At 44.5% G+C, this 23,544-nt stretch overlaps 1 protein-coding gene across 3 annotated transcripts in view; it reads right to left on the reverse strand.

Annotated features, from left to right (window-relative positions):
• The window catches only part of ARMC9 (armadillo repeat containing 9), a 153,339-nt gene that overhangs the window by 65,685 nt on the left and 64,110 nt on the right, over positions 1 to 23,544 (reverse strand). For all 3 annotated transcript variants that reach the window (XM_070753808.1, XM_070753810.1, XM_070753809.1), the window contains exons 12-15: positions 17,799 to 17,891; positions 15,916 to 16,006; positions 13,699 to 13,822; positions 7,153 to 7,292 (exon numbers count right to left, since the gene is read on the reverse strand). In XM_070753808.1, the coding sequence (XP_070609909.1) occupies positions 7,153 to 7,292; positions 13,699 to 13,822; positions 15,916 to 16,006; positions 17,799 to 17,891 (448 nt within the window). The remainder of the gene's footprint in view (positions 1 to 7,152; positions 7,293 to 13,698; positions 13,823 to 15,915; positions 16,007 to 17,798; positions 17,892 to 23,544) is intronic.

Consider the following 23,544-nt stretch of genomic DNA (forward strand, 5'->3'; position numbering starts at 1 on the left):
GTAGGTCCTTTAGTGCCCGATCCGGTGTTCTGGACAAAATCACGATGTCGTCCAAATATGCCATGAGGCGTACCGACTGACATCTGAGGTGCGCCGTAAGGACATCCAGCAACTTTGTAAATGCTCTCGGGGCTGATGATAGGCCAAAGGGCATCGCCCTGTACTGGAAATGTGCTCCGGCAATGCAGAATCTGAGAAATTGTCTGTGAGGAGGAAATATTGGGACATGGAGATATGCCTCCTTCAGGTCTATGGAGGACATGAGGTCTCTGTGGCGGATGGCTGCCAGTATTGATCTGAGAGAGTGCATCTTGAACCTCCTGTATTTTACATAGAGGTTCAAGCGCCTCAGGTTCAGAATCAGCCGCACTCCCCCCGACGACTTGGGAATGAGAAAGATCGCCGAGTAGAAGCCCTTGCCTTGCTGTGTCAAGGGAACCTCCTCTATAGCTCCAATGTCCAGTAAGTGCTCGACTTCTCTGAATAGGAGTCTTCTTCTCTCCCCATCTGATGGAACTCGACACGGAAGAAACCTGTGAGGTGGAGGGCAGAAGAATTCTATTCTCAGGCCCTGGCCAACTGTAGATACCGCCCAAGGGTCTGAGGACGTCGCCGCCCATGCTGCATGGAAGGACATCAGTCTTCCGCCCAGACAGCCTCTGAGCTCGGAGTCACTTCGACTTCTTGAAGCCTCTGCTTCCTCCTCTAAAGGGGCGGCGGCCTTGATAAGATCTATTCCTGTCCGCTTGGAAAGACCTATCCGCCCGAAAGGACCCCTGGCCAAATGAGCTCTGAAAATACGGCCTCGACGCCTGGGTGCCCATCGAGGAGGGCTCAGACCGAAAGGACTGCCTTCTCTGATAGGGAGTGAATCTCCTATCCTGCTTCCTGTTTGCTCTAGGCATGACCTTTTTCTTGTCTTTATCCTCCACGAGGACGTCGTCCAGGACCTCCCCAAACAGTTTCTTGCCTTTGAATGGAACAGATGCCAGGCTCCATTTGGACTTAACGTCCGCCTGCCAGCTCCGGAGCCAAATGAGCCGACGGGAGGCCACAGAGGAGGCCATTGCACGGGAAGCAAATTTGGCGGCGTTGACCGTAGCGTCCGCCGAAAACTCCGTGGCCGCCAGGAGTTTGTTGAGGTCCTGGCGGAGTCTAGTATCCTCCGGATTAACCCTGGATTGCAGTTCTTGGATCCAGAGCATCGTGGCCCTATTGAAGAACGATGCCGCCGAAGCGGCTCGCAGAGCCCAGGCCGCCATCTGGTGAGTCCGGCGCACCACATTTTCCGCTCTCTTGTCCTCTGCTCGGAGACCCTCCTGAGATTCTGAGGGAACCAGGGCATTGGACACCAGGCTCGTCACCGGTTTATCCACCACTGGAAACTCCAGCAGGTCCTCCATCGCCTGGTCAAATGTATAGAATCTGCGATCCAGGTTAGATGGTCCCTGTGCGGCGGCTGGGTTCTCCCACGGGCGCTGGATAGTTTCTCTGAACAGGTGGGAAGACGGAATGTGGACCGTCTCCTGCTTGGGGAAGACAAATAGGCCCCCTGCCAGTTGGGCCGTCTCAGAAGCCGCTGCCTGGTCCCCCTCACCTGCTTGTTCGATGGTCATCTTGGCTTTATTCAAAAGAACCCTGAAAAGGGATGACTTAAAGAGTCCAGGAAAACTGGGTGGTTCAGGGGGCTGCTCATCACCAGAAAGTTCATCCTCAGCCCCACTGAAATCGTCTCTAGATGACCGCTCCTCATCCATTGAGCCTTCCATGGAGAGGGTGACAGGGGCAGTCCAGGGGTCTCTAGACCTCATTGGAGGGAGTCCCACTGGAGACTGCTGATGTTGTTGAGTCCCCACCGCCACACCCTGGGTATAAGCTGTGGCAATGAGGTCTTGCAAGGACTGAGGCATGCTCTGCCAGGCATCATTGGAGCTGCGCAGGCCTGCAGCTGTAGGTGTAAAAGTGGCTGCCTGGCCAGACTGGGGTGCTGGAAAGGCTGGATATGCAGACAGTCCTGCAGCACATTGTCTCTCAGCCCTGGGTGCTGGCAGCCTCACTCTCTCTGGAGACCAATCTCTCTCCGTGGCTGAGCCTACAACCCCTGGCAGGAACGTGGGGGAGGCCATCAAAGGACCGGGTTGACTGGCAGAAGGAACAGGGCCCATTACCTTTTGAGAAGCCTCCAATTGCTTCTCCAGGGCCCGGATGCGCTTTTCTGCTTCCCTCAGCGAGGCCCCCTGAGATACCTTGGCTTTCTGGGGCTTTTCCTTTGGAGTGCTAGGCCCTGCAGAGGGCTCCTCCACCAACTGGCCTGCCTGATCTGCCATATTGCCACTAAACAAGGAGATTGCCTGAGACAGAAAGAAATCAAGGCCAAAAATCCTCAACTGCTCTGACCAGAAAATGGCAGAATGACAGGCAACTGCTCCACTGCGCCTGCGTGTAGCTAGGGCAGATTCCAGTTGAAACATTAGCGCGCCCAAATCAGGCTGGCCAAGCCCCGCCTCGCTTTCCAATTTCCTTGAAGAAAATGGCCGCCGGCCAGTTGCCGTGGCAACCGCAAACACCTTGGGCGCGAAACCTCCGACATCGGCTTCCAACTAACAAGGCCGTCGGGATTGACAGGCTAAGCCCCGCCTCGCTTTCAACTTCCCTTGAAGAAAATGGCCACCGGCCCGGTTGCCCTGGCAACCGCAAACACTTTGGGCGCGAAAACTCCGACATCGGCCTCCAACAAACATGGCCGTCGGAACTGACAGGCAAACGGCCAGAAGGCTCCCTGCAGCGCCACGGGCAGCGAAATCAGCCCGATTCCATAAGTGGTGTGAGCGGGGCGATCGGGGGGGCGGGGTGTGTGTGGGGGGCGCGGATGTCCTCCGAGGCTTGTTCTGCGCCCCCTCCCCTTGGTTTATTCGCCACGGGGGAGGGCGGACCCCCCCGCGGCGTCAACCGGCTCCTCTCCTCCGGAGTCTACCTCGGAGGTAGTTTCCCCGGGCGCTCACTCCTGAACCCACAAGCCAGGCCCTTGTGTGGGTTCACAGACAAGGAGGAGCTGCAGTCAACTGGATTAGACCCACTGGAGGTCTGAAACCAGAGCTGCCTGAGGAGAAACCCCAGCTGCACCTAAGAGAAAAAGGGGAAAGAAAAAGACAGATTTAATAACAATCAATGCATCAAAAGAAAAAACAACAAATAACATTTAAAGCCTAAACCTCTCAAACCAATACTATTGGTAGAGCAAAAACTCAAAGTCCCTTTACTGCGACTGAGTTTTTAAGACTGGAGGGCTAAGGGGGCGGCACCTGCCTAATATTTAAATTAAACTCAGTCCCTACCAATCAGACTGAAGAATTACCCATCCTGGACTCTCCTTGCAAGTGCATTGGAGAAAATATTATTTTACTGGAAGAGTAGTAGATCCTTGGAACAAACTTCCAGCAGATGTGGTAGATAAATCCACAGTAACTGAATTTAAATATGCCTGGGATAAACATATATCCATTGTAAGATAAAATACAGAAAATAGTATAAGGGCAGACTAGATGGACCATGAGGTCTTTTTCTGCCGTCAGACTTCTATGTTTCTACGTATTGGAAGACTGCTGTCATGTCCCCCCTGGACCTTTACTTGGCTAGACTCTCCATGCCCAGTTCCTGCAACCACTCTTCGTATCTTTTAGCTTCTAGTCCCTTTATCATCCTGGTTGCTCTCTTCTGCACTTTTTCTAGAGTATCAATGTCTCTTTTGTAGTGTGGTAACCAAAACTGGGTGCAGTACTCTAGGTGTGGTCTAACTAAAGTATTATAGAGTGTCATTAGCACCTCCCTCGTCTTGGAGTGTATTCCTCCGTTGATGCAGCTCAAGATTGTGTTGGCTTTTTAAGGCTGCATTACTATGACTATTCGTCTTCTCATCATTCCTATCGCCCACCTCCTCCCACTAATGACTGCATGACTGTAACTTGTTGCTTGTATCCCTACAATTTATATGAATATTGATTGTTTCCTGATTGATTATTTGACCCCTATGACCTCTATGACGATCATTAACTGTTGTACTTCAATAAAGAATTCTATTCTATTCTGTTCCATTCCATTCCATCTTATGATTCTTGACAAATGTGTATTTGCTTTTATGTGCACTGCACCCTAAAGACAAATTCCTTGTGGGTCCAATCACAGTTGGCCAATAAAGAATCCTATTCTATTCTATTCTATTCTACTCTACTCTATGATTCTCTACATGGGGCTACCTTTGAAAAGTGTTCGGAAACTTCAGATCGTGCAGAATGCAGCTGAGAGAGCAATCATGGGCTTCCCTAGTTATGCCCATGTTACACCAACACTACACAGTCTGCATTGGTTGCCAATCAGTTTCCGGTCACAATTCAAAGTGTTGATTATGATCTATAAAGCCCTTCATGGCATCGGGCCAGAATATCTCCGGGACCGCCTTCTGCCGCACAAATCCCAGCGACCGATGAAGTCCCACAGAGTGGGCCTTCTCCGGGTCCCGTCAACTAAACAATGCCGTTTGACGGGACCCAGGGGAAGAGCCTTCTCTGTGGCGGCCCCGACCCTCTGGAACAAGCTCCCCCCAGAGATTAGAACTGCCCCCACCCTCCTCGCCTTTCGTAAACTCCTTAAAACCCACCTTTGCCATCAGGCATGGGGGAACTGAAACATCTTCCCCGGGCCTATACAGTTATGTATGGTATGCTTGTATGTATGTTTGCTTTTAATAATGGGTTTTTTAGTGTTTTTCTTTAAATTATTAGATTTGTTATATATTGTTTATTATTGCTGTGAGCCGCCCCGAGTCTACGGAGAGGGGCGGCATACAAATCTAATAAATAAATGAATGAATGAATGAATGAATGAATGAATGAATGAATGAATGAATGAATAAAAGAGGGCCGTGAAAATATTGACTGACCCCTTGCATCCTGGACATATCGGAGAGGGGCAGCATACAAATCCAATTAAATAAATAAATAAACTGTTTCAACTCCTACCCTCAAAACGTCGCTACAGAGCCCTGCACGCCAAGAAAATTAGACCCCAGAACAGTTTTTCCCCAAACGCCATCACTCTGCTTAACCAATAATTCCCCCACCACTGTCAAACTATTCACTGAGGTTGCATTGCTATTACTATCTCATCATTCTTATCACCCATCTCCTCCCAATTATGACTATATGATTATAACTTGTATCCTTAAGATTTTTATGATTATTTATTGTTTCCTCATTGCTTACTTGACTCCTATGACAATCATGTATCTTTCTCTTTTATATACAGTGATCCCTCTATTATCGCGAGGGTTCCGTTCCAGGACCCCTTGCGATAATCGAATTTTCGCGAAGTAGCGGTGCGGAAGTAAAAACACCATCTGCGCATGCGCAGATGGTGTTTTTATTTCCACAGCAGCAGCGAGGAGCCGAAGATTGGGTTTCCCCGCCGCCTCGCTGCTGCTGCTTGTCCGCGCGCGTGCCGCCCGCCGCCCGCCCCCCGCGCTGTTGCTGGGGCCGCTTCTCAGCTGAGAAGCGGCCCGGGGGTTTCCTCGGCGTGCGCGCGTGCTGCCCGCCCCCCGCGCTGTTGCTGGGGCCGCTTCTCAGCTGAGAAGCGGCCCGGGGGTTTCCTCGGCGTGCGCGCGTGCTGCCCGCCCCCCGCGCTGTTGCTGGGGCCGCTTCTCAGCTGAGAAGCGGCCCGGGGGTTTCCTCGGCGTGCGCGCGTGCTGCCCGCCCCCCGCGCTGTTGCTGGGGCCGCTTCTCAGCTGAGAAGCGGCCCGGGGGTTTCCTCGGCGTGCGCGCGTGCTGCCCGCCCCCCGCGCTGTTGCTGGGGCCGCACTGTTGCTGGGGCCGCACTGGGGCCGCGCTGTTGCTGGGGCCGCTTCTCAGCTGAGAAGCGGCCGGGGGTTTCCCGCGCGTGTGCCGCCCACCCGCCCACGCCGTTGCTCGCGCCTTACCGGGGCAAGAGGGGGAAGACCCAGGGAAGCCTCTGCCCGGCGGGGAAACTCCACCATCTACGCATGCGTGGAAGGGCACGCATGCGTAGATGGTGGAGTTTACTTCCGGGTTGAAAACTCGCGATATAGCGTTTAGCGAACATCGAGATCGCGAAACTCGAGGGATCACTGTACAGTACACTGAGAGCATCTGTACTAAAGAGAAATTCCTTGTGTGTGCAATCACCCTTGGCCAATAAATATATAAAATATGGATAAAGGGAAAGATATTATAACTCGACTATGATCAAGGAGGGGCCGGACGAGGAACAACGGCTGGAAGCTGACCAAGGAGAGATTCAACATGGAGATAAGGAGGAACTTCCTGACGGTCAGAGTGATCAACCATTGGAACAACCTACCAGCGGACGTTGTGAACTCCAACACTCTGGACATTTTTAAGAGAAGATTGAACTGCCACTTGACTGGTGTGCTATAGGGTTCCTGCTTGGGCAGGGGGTTGAACTCGATGGCCTTCATGGTCCCTTTCAACTCTAACAATAAATAAATAAATGTACACTGAGAGCATCGGCACCAAAGACAAATTCCTTGTGTGTCCAATCACACTTGGCCAATAAAGAATTCTATTCTGTTCTATTCTATTTTATGGATTTTCTATATTCTATTCCAGTGTTTCCCAACCTTGGCAACTTGAAGATATTTGGACCTCAATTCCCAGAATTCCCCAGCCAGCGAATGATGTTGAAGTCCAAATATCTTCAAGTTGCCAAGGTTGGGAAACACTGGTCTATTCTAGTCCTTTAGCAACCATTCAAAGTTACAAATGAAAAAGTGACGTGACCTTCCCGCCCCCTGCACTTACAACCGTGGTCATGTGATCCACATTCGGACACTTGGCAAATGGCATGTATTTAGGGGCGGGCTGCCCCCGGTATGCCTGAGATCGCTGTTCCGGTAGCGGAAACCGCAATGTGTGTGAGTCTTCGGAGAGGGGCGGTATACAAATCTAATTAATAATAATAATAATAATAATAATAATAATAATAATAATAATAATAATCTGAGCGTCCTCGCCCTGCGTACGCGCACCCCCAGGCAATGGCCTGGGTGACTGAGAATCTCCATGGCCACAGTTGATGGTCCATGTTTTCTCCAAGGCCTGCCGTTCTCCAAGCGCGGACTACCTGAGCTCCGAAGGCAGAGGTTCATGAGCAAAGCCACCGAGTAGGCCAGGGTGTAATCCGACATGGAGTCTGTGTCCTTGAGGGCTTCCACCAACCATGGAATGAGTCCATCCTTGATCATGGTCGACTGCAAAGCCCGCCTGGGAATTCAGAAAAAACAAACAAACCCACAAACATATTGTAATATTCTAGTTCTGTTATAGGTAGTCATTTGACTATGACCATCCGGTTTAATGACCGTTCCAAATTACTGTATAACGTTACAATAGATAATATACAGGTAGTCCTCAAATTACAGCAGCTCGCTTAGTGACCGTTCAAAGTCGCAATGGCATTGAAGAAAAGGACTTAGGGCTCTGATTCTTATTTATGATGGTTGCAGTGTTCCGGGGTCATGTGATCTCCTTTTGTGACCTTCTGAATAAGCAAAGTCATCTGAGGTTAGTTGGGGGAAAGATCAGAAGCAACGTGAGAAAATATTATTTGACTGAAGGAGGGGTAGATGCTTGGAACAAACTTCCAGCAGACGTGGTTGGTAAATCCACAGGAACTGAATTTAAACATTCCTGGGATAAACATAGATCCATCCTAAGATAAAATACTGGAAATAGTATAAGGGCAGACTAGAGGTATGCCCATGTTACACCAACACTCCGCAGTCTGCATTGGTTGCCGATCAATTTCCAGTCACAATTCAGAGTGTTGGTTATGACCTATAAAGCCCTTCAAGGCAACGGACCAGAATATCTCAGGGACCGCCTTCTGCTGCACGAATCCCAGCGACCGATTAGGTCCCACAGAGTTGGCCTTCTCCGGGTCCCGTCGACTAAACAATGTCGTTTGGCGGGTCCCAGGGGAAGAGCCTTCTCTGTGGCGGCCCCGACCCTCTGGAACCAGCTCCCCCCTGAGATTAGAACTGCCCCCACCCTCCTTGCCTTCCGCAAACTCCTTAAACCCCACCTCTGCCGTCAGGCATGGGGGAACTGAAATATCTTCCCCAGGCCTATACTATTTATGTATGGTATGTTGTGTGCATGTTTTTTTTTTAAATTATGGGTTTTTAGCTTTCTAATTATTGAATTTGTATTATATATTGTTTTCGGTTGCTGTTGTGAGCCGCCCCGAGTCTGCGGAGAGGGGCGGCATACAAATTTAATAAATAAATAAATAAATAAATAAACGATAGATAGATAGATAGATAGATAGATAGATAGATGGATGGATGGATGGATGGATGGATGGATGGATGGATGGATGGATGGATGGATGGATGGATGGATGGATGGATGGATAGATAGATAGATGGACCAGGAGGTCTTTTTCTGCACTCTTTTTAGAGTCTCAATATCTTTTCTGCATCGTAGCAACCAAAACTGAATGCCATATTCCAAGTGTAGCCTTAACAAAGTCTTATAAAGTGGTATTAACCCTTCACGTGATCTTGATTCTCTCCCTCTGTTGATGCAACCTGGAACTGTGTTGGCTTTTTTGGCAGCTGCTGCACACGGCTGGCTCCTGTTTAAATGGTTGTCCACTAGGACTCCAAGATCCCTCTCACAGTTACTACTGTTGAGCAATGTACCACATATACTGGATGTGCATGGCTGCCTGGAGAATTCTGGGAGTTGAAGTCCACAAGTCTTAAAGTTGCCAAGTCTGGGAACCCCCGATTTGGAGAAATGGCCCCAATGATGGTTCTTTGCTCCAGAAGGAAACTAGAATCCTTGAAAAGTTAGATAACCCTTTTGTGCTGAGTTCATACGTGGAGGATCTGATAGCAGCCCAGTTAATGTTTCACCGCGCAGGCAGAAATATTTGATTATAACTACGCAACAGTCCTTTTCTTGCCTTGAACGATAAGCCATAAAAGCGAAGGGGGAAAAGTGACAAATTTATGGCCCGGAACCCATTACTAGCTCAGCTGATAGTGCTTAGCTCACCTGTTCTGTTCTCAGGTGGCTCTTTCACCTACTTAACTCTTCATTCACCTACGTGTGCCTTGCACGGCTTTGCCGCCAACCGGCAATTCCTAGCACATCTCTAGTGCGGGACACCAGGTGCACTAATGGGTTTCACTCAGAGGTGGACTCCTCCTGGTTCGCCTGAACCAGTAGTAAACTGCTAGTGACATCACGACGACAACTAAACAATGTCACTTGGCGGGACCCAGGGGAAGAGCCTTCTCTGTGGCGGCCCCGACCTTCTGGAACCAACTCCCTCCAGAGATTAGAATTGCTCCCACCCTCCTTGCCTTTTGTAATCTTCTTAAAACCCACTTCTGCCTTTACAATTTTATGCATGGTATGTCTGTATGTATGTTTGGTTTTACAATTGGGGTTTTTAACTGATTATATTGGATTGTCATATGCTGTTTACTACTGTTGTTAGCCGCCCCGAGTCTACGGAGAGGGGCGGCATACAAATCCAATAAAATCAAATCAAATCAAACACAGAACCAGTTCAGTTGGTGCTGGTCCGTGGGTGCCGCCATCTTTTTTTTTTTAAAAAAATTGGGATTTCTTTTTTAACTCCCCCCCACTTTTTTTTCCTTTTGCAACCCAACAAGACCGACACAGACTTCAGAGGAGAATCAGAACTGCAGAAAAAACAATGGCTGTCAACCTGCCTTCCATGGAGGGCCTGTAGAGTGCACGAGTCCAAAAGAGGGCTGTGAAAATATTGACTGACCCCTCACATCCTGGACATCTCGGAGAGGGGCGGCATGCAAATCCAATTAAATAAATAAATAAACTTTTTCCACTCCTTCCCTCAAAACGTTGCGACAGAGCACTGCACACCAAGACAACTAGAGCCAAGAACATCTCCTCCCAATTATGACTATATGACTATTTATTTATTTTATTTATTTATTGGATTTGTATGCCGCCCCTCTCCGTAGACTCGGGGCGGCTAACAACAGTGATAAAAAACAGCATGTAACAATCCAATCCAATACTAAAATAACTAAAAAAAACCTTATTATAAAAACCAAACATACATACAGACATACCATGCGTAAATTGTAAAGGCCTAGGGGGAAAGAATATCTCAGTTCCCCCATGCCTGATGGCAGAGGTGGGTTTTAAGAAGCTTATGGAAGGCGAGGAGGGTGGAGGCAATTCTGATCTCTGGGGGGAGTTGGTTCCAAAGGGCCGGGGCCGCCACAGAGAAGGCTCTTCCCCTGGGTCCCACCAAACGACATTGCTTAGTTGACATGACCTGAAGAAGATCCACTCTGTGGGACCTAACTGGTCGCTAGGATTCGTGCAGCAGAAGGCGGTCCCTGAGATAATCTGGTCCGGTGCCATGAAGGGCTTTATAGGTCATAGGTTATAACTTATTGCTTGTATCCTTAAGATTTTTATTAATATTTATTGTTTCCTCATTGCTTATTTGACTCCTATGACAATCATGTATCTTTCTCTTTTATATACACTGAGAGCATCTGTACTAAAGACAAATTCTTTGTGTGTGCAATCACCCTTGGCCAATAAGTATATAAAATATGGATAAAGGGAAAGATATAAGTTTAAGAATAGCTCCAATGTTGGAACTGCTTGTCTTCTGACCATAAAATGGATTATAATTAGATGTACTCAAAGAGTTTTCAGAGGGAGAAGGGGAAGTAGATAGGAAGGGGAGAATGAGAGGAGGGAAGTAGAAAAGAGATAGGGAAGGAGAAAGAAAGTAGAGGGAAGAGAGAGAGAGGGAGGATAGTAGTATGATATACTGTATTTTTCAGAGTATAATATGCACTTTTTTCCCTCTCTAAAAGAGGCTGATAATTTGGGTGCATCTTATACTCTGAATGTAACTTTTTTTCAACCTAACTGGCTGCTAACGATCTTCCCAGCTCTTACCTTGCAGGCTCTTTCATTGTTACTCTCTGCGAAGAATGTTTTCCAAGCCCTAACTCTTAGTAGAGGTTTTTTTTCTATTGCTCTAACTTGCTCCGAGTAAGTTTCTTTCCAGCCCTAACCAGGTGCTAGCAATGTTCCCAGCCCTTACCAGCTTGTTATTCTCTGCTAAGAATGTTTTCCAAGCCCTAAGTCTTTACAGGGCTTTTTCAATCGTTCTACTTGCTCCAAATGTTTTTTTCCAGGTCCTAATGATGTTCCCAGCTCTTACTGGCTTTGCAAGCTCTTTCATTGTTACTCTCTCTGAATAAACATAGAAACATAGAAGACCTCATGGTCCATCTAGTCTGTCCTTATACTATTTCCTGTATTTTATCATACAATGGATATATGTTTATCTCAGGCATGTTTAAATTCAGTTACTGTGTATTTACCAACCACGTCTGCTGGAAGTTTGTTCCAAGGATCTACTACTCTTTCAGTCAAATAATATTTTCTCACGTTGCTTTTGATCTTTCCCCCAACTAACTTCAGATTGCGTCCCCTTGTTCTTGGGTTCACTTTCCTATTAAAAACACTTCCCTCCTGAACCTTAATTAACCCTTTAACATATTTAAATGCTTCGATCATGTCCCCCCTTTTCCTTCTGTCCTCCAGACTACACAGGTTGAGTTCATTAAGTCTTTCCTGATAGGTTTTATGCTTAAGACCTTCCACCATTCTTGTAGCCCGTCTTTGGACCCGTTCAATTTTGTCAATATCTTTTTGTAGGTGAGGTCTCCAGAACTGAACACAGTATTATTCCAAATGTGGTCTCACCAGCACTGTATGCATCAGGATCACAATCTCCCTCTTCCTGCTTGTGATACCTCTAGCTATGCAGCCAAGCATCCTACTTGCTTTCCCTACCGCCTGACTGCACTGTTCACCCATTTTGAGACTGTCAGAAATCACTACCCCTAAATCCTTCTCTTCTGAAGCTTTTGCTAACACAGAACTGCCAATGCAATACTCAGATTGAGGATTCCTTTTCCCCAAGTGCATTAAATAGTTTTTTTTATTTTTAAATAAAGTTTTTTTTAAAGCCCTAATCAAGGGATAAGGACATTTACCTGGTAAGCAGATTCTTTTCCCTATTTTCCTCCCCAAAAACTAAAGTGCGTCTTATACTCTGAAAAATACAGTACATGGAAGGAAAGCAGAGAGGAGATAAAAGTATGAAAGGAGCAAATTAAGGAATATATTTATGGCATTTTAGATAGAAATGTACAACTATGGATGTTTTGATACTATGGTATAGATATGGATGTTTATGCAAGTTTGATGAACATTTTTTAACCTACTCAAGAGAGGAAGTGGTATCTTCCCAGCAAATAAAGGATCTGGTATTAGGAAATTAGTGCATTAGGGAAAGTGTTAATTTATTTAAGGCCTTTGGAAATCCCACAGGGAAGGAATAGATATAATTGCCCATGGTCTGGCGCATCCTTTTTCTTTTTTCGATTCATTCCTTTTTTATTGTTATTTTCCTTCAAGTCAGCAAAGTATAAAATATATGTGAAAATAAAGAAAATAAAGTGGGGAAGGCAGAAGTGAGTTAAAGGATTTTTTTTTTAAAAGCCTTATCTCCCAACGCTGTTCAGAGCAGTGGAATAAAAATAGTAACAGGACCACCTCAAATGTTTACTTTTGCATCTTAATCTACATGAGGCTTTGCTATAGCAGCCAATCAATCTAATCAGGAAATCAGGGGAAGGCCCAGTTCCATTTCCTCCTCTCTCAAGCACAAAATCTAGAAGCAGTTTCGAAGCAGAAATGAAATTGGAGGCTTTAGTTTAATCGTGTCCCATAGATTCACTCCTTTGTAACAAACACTTTTTTTGCGGAAGGGAGGGAGGGAGGGAGGAAGGAAAGAAGGGAGGGAGGGATGGAGGGAGGAAGAAAAGACAAAAAGAAGAAAAGAAGAAAAGGAAGAAAGGAAAGAAGGACGGAAGGAGGGAAGGAAAAAAGAAAGAAAAGAAGAAAGAAGGAAGGAAAGAAAAAAGAAAGAAAGGAGAAAGGGAGGGGGAAGGAAGAAAAGACAAAAAGAAGAAAAGGAAGGAAGGAAAGAAAGAAGGAAGGAAGGAAAGAAGGAGGGAAAGAAAGAAGGAAGGAAGGAAAAAGAAAGAAAGAAAGAAAGAAAGAAGGTAACGAGGAGGGAAGGAAGAAAAGACAAAAAGAAGAAAAGGAAGGAAGGAAGGAAAAAGAAAGATGGAAAGAAAGAAAGAGAAAGAAAGAAAGAAAGAAAGAAAGAAGAATTTTATTGTTATATTGTATTTCATTTTTGTAAGCTCCCCCGAGTCCGCGAGGAGAAGGGCGGCTTATGAATCTAATGAATAAATCAATTGCCATTCAACATGCAACGATCTTGACCAGACCTTTCAAGAATGAAGATGCTCTCTTTCCTCGCATTCCTATGATTCCAATGGATGTGCCATTTCAATTTCAGAGTCTGCAGTTCCCAATTCGATTGGCGTTGGCAATCACCATCCCCAAAGCTCAAGGCCAACCCTTAGATTTGGATCGACACACGGATTGCTTCGCACACGGACAATTACATGTTGCGTGTTCTAGACTTGGCAAACCAGACCAATCAGACTGAACCACGGGTCCAGCTAGGAAATAAATAAACCAATGTTGGCAACCTCACCTGAGGCTGAGTTTCTGCAGAGCTCCCAGGACGTTCTCCCGGGTGAGGGAGAACTTATCTTCCGCTTTCAACCTTCCTTCCAGCATCCGGAGCAAGCGGGGATTCTGGGAAAGGTAGAGGCGGCCTGGGAGAAACGGAAGAAGAGAGAGAGCAATGGAGAGAGAGAAAGAGAGAGAGAGAGACGGGCAACCACCCACCACAGACCTCAAAAGCTCTTCCAAAGTTGCCAAAATTCCAAATTTTGCCTGTTTTTCCCTCCCTCCCCATCTACATGTAAACAGCCGTACTATGTTGTGTTGTTTCTCTGTGTCATATATGTGGGTATAGGCATAACTATGTATGTATGTACCGTGTTTCCCTGAAAATAAGACCCTGTCTTATACTTCTTTGAACCCTGAAATAAGCGCTTGGTGTTATTGCCATGCACTCAAAAGCCCAATTGGATTTATTATGCGCTGGTGAGACCACATTTGGAATCCTGTGTGCAGTTCTGGAGACCTCACCTACAAAAAGATATTGACAAAATTGAACGGGTCCAAAGACGGGCTACAAAAATGGTGGAAGGTCTTAAGCAGGGGTAGGCAAAGTTGGCTCTTCTATGCCATGTGGACTTCAACTCCCAGAATTCCTGAGACAATGATGCTAGCTCAGGGATTCTGGGAGTTGAAGTCCACATGGCATAGAAGAGCCAACTTTGCCTACCCCTGGTCTTAAGCATAAAACGTATCAGAAAAGACTTAATGAATTCAACCTGTAGAGTCTGGAGACAGAAGGGAAAGGGGGGACATGATCGAAACATTCAAATATGTTAGTTAAATAATGTTCAGGAGGGGTGTTTTTAATAGGGGACACAATCTGAGGTTAGTTGGGGGAAAGATCAAAAGCAACATGAGAAAATATTATTTTACTGAAAGAGTAGTAGATGCTTGGAACAAACTTCCAGCAGATGTGGTTGGTAAATCCACAGGAACTAAATTTAAACGTGCCTGGGATAAACATATATCTATCCTAAGATAAAATACAGGAAATAGTATAAGGGCAGACTAGATGGATCACGGGGTCTTTTTCTGCCGTCAATCTTCTATGTTTCCATGTTTCTATTATTAGGGGATGTTTTATTTTGGGGGAAACAGGGTATGTATGTATGTATTTTGTGGAGCTTTTTCGAAGCTTTTCCCCCCAGCCTTAATGAGGCACTAATGATCTTCCCGGCTTTGCAGGCTTGTTTTCACTGTTTCTCCCTCCCGAAAAATGTTTTCTCAGCCCTAGCTAGGTGCTAATGATCTTCCCAGCTTGTAGGCTTGTTTTCATTGCTACTCCCTCCAAAGAAGGTTTTTAAACGCCCTAACCAGGGGATAAAATAATGTGCTGAAGGTGACCAGACTAAGGATGCTAGTATACCTAGTAGGTATTTGGAACCCATATCGCATCTGAGACATCAACACCCTTGAAAATGTCCAAAGATACTTCACCAGAACAGCCCTTCACTCCGCCACTCAAAACAGAATACCCTATGAGACTAGACTTTCAATCCTGGGCCTAGAAAGTTTAGAACTAAGACGCCTTAAACAAGATCTAAGTATTTCCCACAAGATCATATGCTGCAACGTTCTGCCTGTTGGCGACTACTTCAGCTTCAACCACAACAACGCAAGAGCACACAACAGATTTAAACTTAATATTAACCGCTCCAAACTTGACTGTAAAAAATATGACTTCAGTAACCGAGTTGTCGAAGCGTGGAACTCATTACTGGACTCCATAGTGTCATCCCCAAACCCCCAACACTTTACCCTTAGATTATCTACGGTTGACCTCTCCAGATTCCTAAGAGGTCAGTAAGGGGTGAGTACAAGTGCACTAGAGTGCCTTCCGTCCCCTGTCCTATTGCTCTCCTATATCTCCTATACCTTTCTTCTATTCCTATATCTCTTCTTCTATTCTTTCATTGATATGTTCTATTCCTATATCTTCTTTTCTATTCTTTCTTAGATATATTTTAATATGAGTATCTCCTCTATAACCTTCATCATGTATTTTACTATGTGTATATACTGTAGATATATACCCACTAAAACCCTCATTGTATATTGGACAAAATAAATAAATAAATAAATAATAAATAAATAGATTTCTTCCCCTAATTTTCTATCTCAAAACTAAGATGCGTGTTATACTCCAAAAATACGGTAGCTGTTTTTATGCTCCACCTCTTACCTTCAGCCAGGGAGGCAAATGCATTGATGAGCCGGGCAGTGTACTGGCGAACAACCTCACACTTGGACTGTATCAGCATTAAGACGCTTCTCTGCAAGTGAACCCCAAAATTGAGATGCTTACAGTTAATCCTGGAATACCTGACACGAAATGACAGCAAAAGCAACAGCACTCGGACTTATATACCGCTTCACAGGGGTTTTACAGCCCTCTCTAAGAGGTTTATAGAGGGGGCAGCTTGCCCCCAATAATTTGGGTTCTCGTTTTATCAAGCTTGGAAGGACGGAGGGCCGACTTGACCTTGAGCAGATCGAGATCGAACTCCTAGCTATGGGCAGAGTAAGCCTTCAATCCTATATAGTAGGGGTCTCCAACCTTGGCCACTTTAAGCATGGAGGACTTCAACTCCCAGAATTCCCCAGCCAGCCAAACTGGCTGGGGAATTCTTGGAGTTGAAGTCCTCCAATCTTAAAATGGCCAAGGTTGGAGACCCCTACTATATAGGAGGGAAGGAAGGAAAGAAGGGAGGGAGGGAGGGAGGGAGGGAGGGAGGAAGGAAGGAAGGAAGGAAGGAAGGAAGGAAGGAAGGAAGGAAGGAAGGAAGGAAGGAAGGAAGGAAGGAAGGAAGGAAGGAAGGAAGGAAGGAAGGAAGGAGAGAAATAGAAATAGCACTTAGATTTATATTCTACTTCACAGTGCTTTCGAACCCTCTGTGCAATTTACAGTCCGCCAATTGCCCCCAACAATTCGGGTCCTCATTTTAAATAAACAAACTGTTGTACGTGAAGGATTACCCTATTTTGTGTGATAATGCAAGGGAGTGTGATGTGGCATGAAGGCCACACAGCCAGAGAACTGGTATGAGTCTCTTTATTGGTACCAACTTCTCTTTTACTCTCTAGCCTGGAGAATACCCAGAGTACCCACTCACTGTTTAATATTTCATCACTCTCTGACAAGGAACTACAGCTTCAGCCCCCTGTGGCTGTTCTAAATCGCTGTCTCTTTCACTCCTCTGCAACCCAGGATCAACTAAGGTCTCTGTTTCTTTGTTTTCAGAATCAGACATTTCCTGAGGCTGACAAAAATCACAGGGGGGATTTGAAAAAAGTCAACAGTTGCAGACCAGTGCTCTTAAAGATTTATTTATTAATTTTATTTATTTATTAGATTTGTATGCCGCCCCTCTCCGTAGACTCCGGGTGTCTAACAACAACAATAAAACAGCATATACCCCCCTCTCTTCTGACTATAGCACTTGAGAATGACTGTGTTGCATTGATTGTTTTTAATATTAAGGGGTTTTAATTCTGGCTCTGTTAAAAAGTGCTATTGCTAACATGTTGTAAAGCATAAAACGTATCAGGAAAGACTTCATGAACTCAATCTGTATAGTCTGGAGGACAGAAGGAAAAGGGGGGACATGATCAAAACATTTAAATATGTTAAAGGGTTAAATAAGGTTCAGGAGGGAAGTGTTTTTAATAGGAAAGTGAACACAAGAACAAGGGGGCACAATCTGAAGTTAGTTGGGGGAAAGATCAAAAGCAACATGAGAAAATAATATTTTACTGAACGAGTAGTAGATCCTTGGAACAAACTTCCAGCAGACGTGGTTGGTAAATCCACAGTAACTGAATTTAAACATGCCTGGGATAAACATAGATCCATTGTAAGATAAAATACAGGAAATAGTATAAGGGCAGACTGCTGTCAGTCTTCTATGTTTCTATGTTTCTAAATATACCATGCATAAATTGTATAGGCCTGGGGGGGAGGAATATCTCAATTCCCCCGTGCCTGATGACAGAGGTGGGTTTTAAGGAGCTTATGAAAGATGCCCTTGGTCCCCGATCTAGGGTAGCAATTTCTCCTCCACTAACCTGGCCGTTGCTGTAGCAGTCCAACAGGTCATTGTTGATGTAGGCCTGCAGAACAGTGTCGCGCTGCTCCCCCGGATGGGAAGTGGTCAAACGCTGCCAAATGAAAAGAGATTTTTTTTTTCAAAAGGAAATTTTTAAGGTTCAAGAACCAGGTATAATTTTTTTTATTTTTCTCCACTTTAAAATAAAACATTATACTTATTTATTTATTCAATTTTTATGCCGCCCTTCTCCTTAGACTCAGGGCGGCTTACAACATGTATATATGAATACAAACACGAAAACAGATACATGTACAATTAGCACAGGTGCCCCCCAAGGCTGTGTACTCTCCCCACTTCTCTCTATACACTAATGACTGCATCTCAAACGATCCATCTGTTAAACTATTGAAGTTTGCAGATGATACAACAGTGATTGGACTCATTCAAGACGGGAAGTTGAACAACTATCCTTGTGGTGTGACCAGAACAATCTAGAACTGAACACACTCAAAACCGTAGAAATGGTGGTAGACTTTAGGAGAAACCCTTCCACCTCACACAATACTAGACAACACAGTATCAACAGTAGAGACCTTCAAATTTCTAGGTTCTATCATATCTCAAGACTTAAAATGGTCACCTAACATCAAAAACATCATCAAAAAAGCACAACAAAGAATGTTCTTTCTGCGCCAGCTCAGGAATCTCAAACTGCTATCCTAGTCTCCCTTAATTTTAAATATTCAGCAAAAATATGTGATATATATATATATATATATATACAGTATATATATATTTATATATATATCTCTTATACTCCAACACTTTACCTTATCGAACCCATATCCTAAAATTTTATATAATAAAAATAATCTTAATATCTAAGCTTTATGTTACAGTGATGCCTCATTTTTTGCAGGGGATGCGTTCCAAGACTCCCTGTGAAATACGAATTTCTGTGAAGTAGAGGAAAGATAATTTTTTATGTATTTAACAAGTATTTGGACTTTTAAAACTCACCCTTTGCATTAAATAGTCACTCTATAATGCTTCTCAGCTGGAACTACATGTGATATCCTACCAGTTTCTTTAATAGAGGACAGTAGTACTGTAGAAGAATTTTATGGATTTTTAATGGATTTAATGAATTTAAGCCCCCTTTGAAAACCTGTGAAGTAGCAAATCCGCGAAAGATGAACCGCGAAGTAGCGAGGGATTACTGCATATCGTTGTTTAGTGCTACCAGCATTTCTTTTCCTCGTCATCTGGATTCTAATATTTATCTCTTAATTCTCTTATCTCACTTCCAAAACAATTATTAATTCTAACTTAAATATAATTTAATTTTCCATCCATTGATAAAACTTTCCCCAAATTTTATAACATTCCGAATCTTCTTTAGCCTTAAGTTTCAAAGTCAGTCTGTTCATCCTGGGTTCAAGTCACGGTAAGCTGAACGAAGCCGTACTGGCTGGGTTATAAAACCTCCTGGTTCCATCTAGTCTGTATTTTATCTCAGGATGGATCTATGTTTATCCCAGGCATGTTTAAATTCAGTTACTGTGGATTTACCAGTCACGTCTGCTGGAAGTTTGTTCCAAGCATCTACTACTTTTTCAGTCAAACAATATTTTCTCACATTGCTTCTGATCTTTCCCCCAACGAACTTCAGATTGTGCCCCCTTGTTCTTGTGTGCACTTTCCTATTAAAAACACTTCCCTCCTGAACCTTATTTAATCCATTAACATATTTAAATGTTTCAATCATGTCCCCACTTTTTCTTCTGTCCTCCAGACTATACCGGTTGAGTTCTGTTGTGGTTAGCTCCGGCCCAGCTCCTGCCCCAAGGACTGTGGATGTGGGGGAGACATCCACATGCTGCAGGCTTGTTTTGCCCCTGGTGGAATCTGCTGATGAAGGCTCCTCTGACCAAGAGGAGGAGCCTTCATCAGGGAGGAGGAGGGTGGCAGGGAGGAGGAGGGTGGGGCAGACAGCTCAGAAGGAGATCAATTCTCTAGCTCCTCCATGGATTCGGAACAAGAGTTAATGATACAGCCACGCATGCAGAGAGCGATGCATAGGCAACAACAACTGAGAGATTATTATCAAAGAAAATGAGGCCACCTGTGGTTGGGTGGGGCTGTGGTCATTAGTGAGGCTGCTATAAATAGCAGCCTGTGGGTTTGGCCATTGTGGAGGATTATCTGATCATTGTGTTTCATGCCTGCTTTACTGACTTTGACTTTTTGTGTGCTGATTTCCCCCCGCTTTGAAACTAAACCAGAGCAAAGTATGTTTCACTTTGTGAAAGAAGAAGGACTGTGAATTGCCTCACAGCTGCAAGCTAAGTATCACAGAACTGATAAGGGACTTGTACAAATTACCAGTTTGTTTGGAGATGAGTGCTCTTGGCTATCCCAAAAGAGGGCTTGGTTTAAGTGAATTTTCATTATAAAGAACATTGTTTTGAATTTTCAAACATGTGTGTGTGTCTGAAATTTGTACCTGTGAATTTTTGGGAGGATTCTACCAGAGACCCCGACAGAACAGCTACCACACAGAAAGAAAACCAATACAAAATGTTTTATAGATTGCATCTTCCTCCAGCAAGACTTGCAAAAATTTACCCAAATATGTCTCCAAAATGCTGGAAATGCAATGAAAAAATTGGCACATATTATCATATGTGGTGGACATGTGAAGTTGCAAAAACCTATTGGCTAAAAATAAAAAAAAATAGATCAAATTACTTCCACAAATATATCCTTAAAACCAGAATTGTTTCTTTTAGGAATAATTAGACAATAGATTAATAAAGAGAACTATTATATTATAATTCAAATTTTAACCGCAGCAAGAATCTTAGATGCCCAGACTTGGAAACAGAAACAAACACCTACCATATTAAACATTGTAATTAAAATCATGGACTACGCAGAAATGTCTAAATTAACCATGGAGTTACAAAATAGACAAGATACGGTATTTTATCAAGTCTGGGGCGAATGGTATGACTGCCTGAAGAAAAAGAAAATCTTTCAACTAATCCAAAAAAAGAATAGTCCAATATAATAACCTAATAGTGTATGATAAACTCCTGCAAGATACTACCTTATATTAAAAAAAATAAATTATATAACACTGGAAAAACTTTATAGCTACAACCCTAACCAAATTAACAGAAATTTATAACTACTCTTAAAAATGGAACGATACTCCAATGATAAATACTCTCTACATGGGGCTACCTTTGAAGAGTGTTCGGAAACTTCAGATCGTGCAGAATGCAGCTGCGAGAGCAATCATGGGCTTTCCCAAAAATGCCCATGTTACTCCAACACTCCGCAGTCTGCATTGGTTGCCGATCAGTTTCCGGTCACAATTCAAAGTGCTGGTTATGACCTATAAAGCCCTTCATGGCATCGGACCAGAATATCTCCGGGACCGCCTTCTGCCGCACAAATCCCAGCGACCGGTTAGGTCCCACAGAGTTGGCCTTCTCCAGGTCCTGTCGACTAAACAATGTCATCTGGCGGGACCCAGGAGAAGAGCCTTCTCTGTGGTGGCCCCGACCCTCTGGAACCAGCTCCCCCCAGAGATTAGAACTGCCCCCACCCTCCTTGCCTTTCGTAAAGTTCTTAAGACCCATCTCTGCCATCAGGCATGGGGGAACTGAGACATCTCCCCCGGGACCTATACAGTTTATACATGGTATGTTTGTGTTTGTGTTTGCTTTTAATAATGGGGTTTGTAGCGTTTTTTAAATTATTTGATTTGTTCTTACATTGTCTTTGTTATTGTTGTGAGCCGCCCCGAGTCTACGGAGAGGGGCGGCATACAAATCTAATAAATAAATAAATAAACAAACAAACAAACAAACGAACAAAGACTTTACGTCATATGGAAACGATACACCAGCTTATTGCTGGTCTTATTTCCATCTTTTTTCCAACCTATTTTTTTCTTCCTTCCTCACTTTGTAGTTCTATTCCTTTTCCTCTTCTTCCTTTCTTTTTTCTTTTTCTCTTCCCCTTTTTGCTCCTTTCCTTTCTCCTTCTCTAGCTTTTCCTCTTTATTCTTTTCCCCTATGTAAGTATGTATAATATTTTAAAACTGCATATACTAAAGTTACATAAATTTGTACCAATGTTTACATAGTCCCTTTGTCTTCTGTATTCCCTTCCCCCATTTATTTGCAATAAAGATTATATTTACAAAAAAAAAAGTTCATAACCAACATGGCTCTGTCAATAGATTGGAACTTGGAAGAAGGCCAAGGTTTGGACTCTGATTTATTTCTTGGACCTTAATTGGGACGATGACTCTTTGTCTGATTGCAGATTAATAGAGTTGGAAGGGACCTTGGAGGTCAGCTAGTCCAACACCCCTCCCCAAGCAGGAGACCCTACTACATCAGTTCTGACCGATAGCAGCCCAGTCTCTTCTTGAAAGCCTCGAGTGAGGGCAATTCCTTCCTAGTTCCTGTTATTCTATACTTCTCAAAAAAATAAAGGGCACACTCAAATAACACATCCTAGATTTGAATGAATGAAATATTCTCCTTGAATACTTTGTTCTGTACAAAGTTGAATGTGCACAACAGCAGGTGAAATTGATTGTCAGTCAGTGTTGCTTCCTAAGTGGACAGTTCGATTTCACAGAAGTTGGATTGACATGGAGTTATATTCTGTTGTTTATTTTTTTGAGCAGTGTCCAATGATACCTTGTCTTATAAACACCTCGTCATACAAACTTTTCGAGATACAAACCCGGGGTTTAAGATTTTTTTGCCTCTTCTTACAAACTATTTTCACCTTACAAACCTACTGCCGCCGCTGGGATGCCCTGCCTCCAGACTTCCATTGCCAGCCGAAGCGCCCGTTTTTGCGCTGCTGGGATTGCCCTGAGGCTCCCCTCCATGGGAAACCCCACCTCTGGACTTCTGTGTTTTTGTGATGCTGCAGGGGAATCCCAGCAGCACAAAAACAGGGGTTTCGCTGGCAACGGAAGTCCAGAGGTGGGGTTTCCCAGAGAGGGGAGCCTCAGTGAAATCACAGCATCGCAAAAACACAGAGGTCTGGAGGTGGGGTTTCGAGGACTTCGGTGTTTTTGCGATGCTGCGATTTCACTGAGGCTCCCTTCGCTGGGAAACCCCACCTCCGGACTTCCGTAGCCAGAGAAGCACTCATTTTTGTGATGCTGGGATTCCCCTGCTGAGATTCTCCTGCAGCATCACAAAAACACAGAAGTCCAGAGGTGGGGTTTCCTATGGAGGGGAGCCTCAGGGGAATCCCAGCAGTGCAAAAACAGGCGCTTCGGCTGGCAAAAGTGGTGAATTTTGGGCTTACACGCATTAATTGCTTTTCCATTGATTCCTATGAGAAACATTGTTTCATCTTACAAACTTTTCACCTCGTCCCAGTACCAATTAAGTTTGTAAGACGAGGTATCACTGTATATTCAATGGAACAGAAGTTGCCTTCGGAAGTTGTGGGAGCTTCATCAATGGGAGCTTTGCAGAAGAGAGAGGATTGCCATCTGTCAGAAATGCTGTAGGGCAGTGGCTCCCAACCTTTTTTTAGCCAGGCCCCACCTGAGCATCTCCAAAATCCTGAGGCCTCCCCCCCCCCACCCATGACATATAATTCTTAGGATTCAAAAAGTGATCCACAGTGGTACCTTACCTACGAACTTAATTCGTTCAAGACCAGGTTCTTAAGTAGAAACGTTTGTAAGAAGAAGCAATTTTTCCCATAGGAAT

Source organism: Erythrolamprus reginae, chromosome 5 (assembly GCF_031021105.1).
Source record: "Erythrolamprus reginae isolate rEryReg1 chromosome 5, rEryReg1.hap1, whole genome shotgun sequence".
Classification (NCBI taxonomy): Eukaryota; Metazoa; Chordata; class Lepidosauria; order Squamata; family Dipsadidae; genus Erythrolamprus; species Erythrolamprus reginae.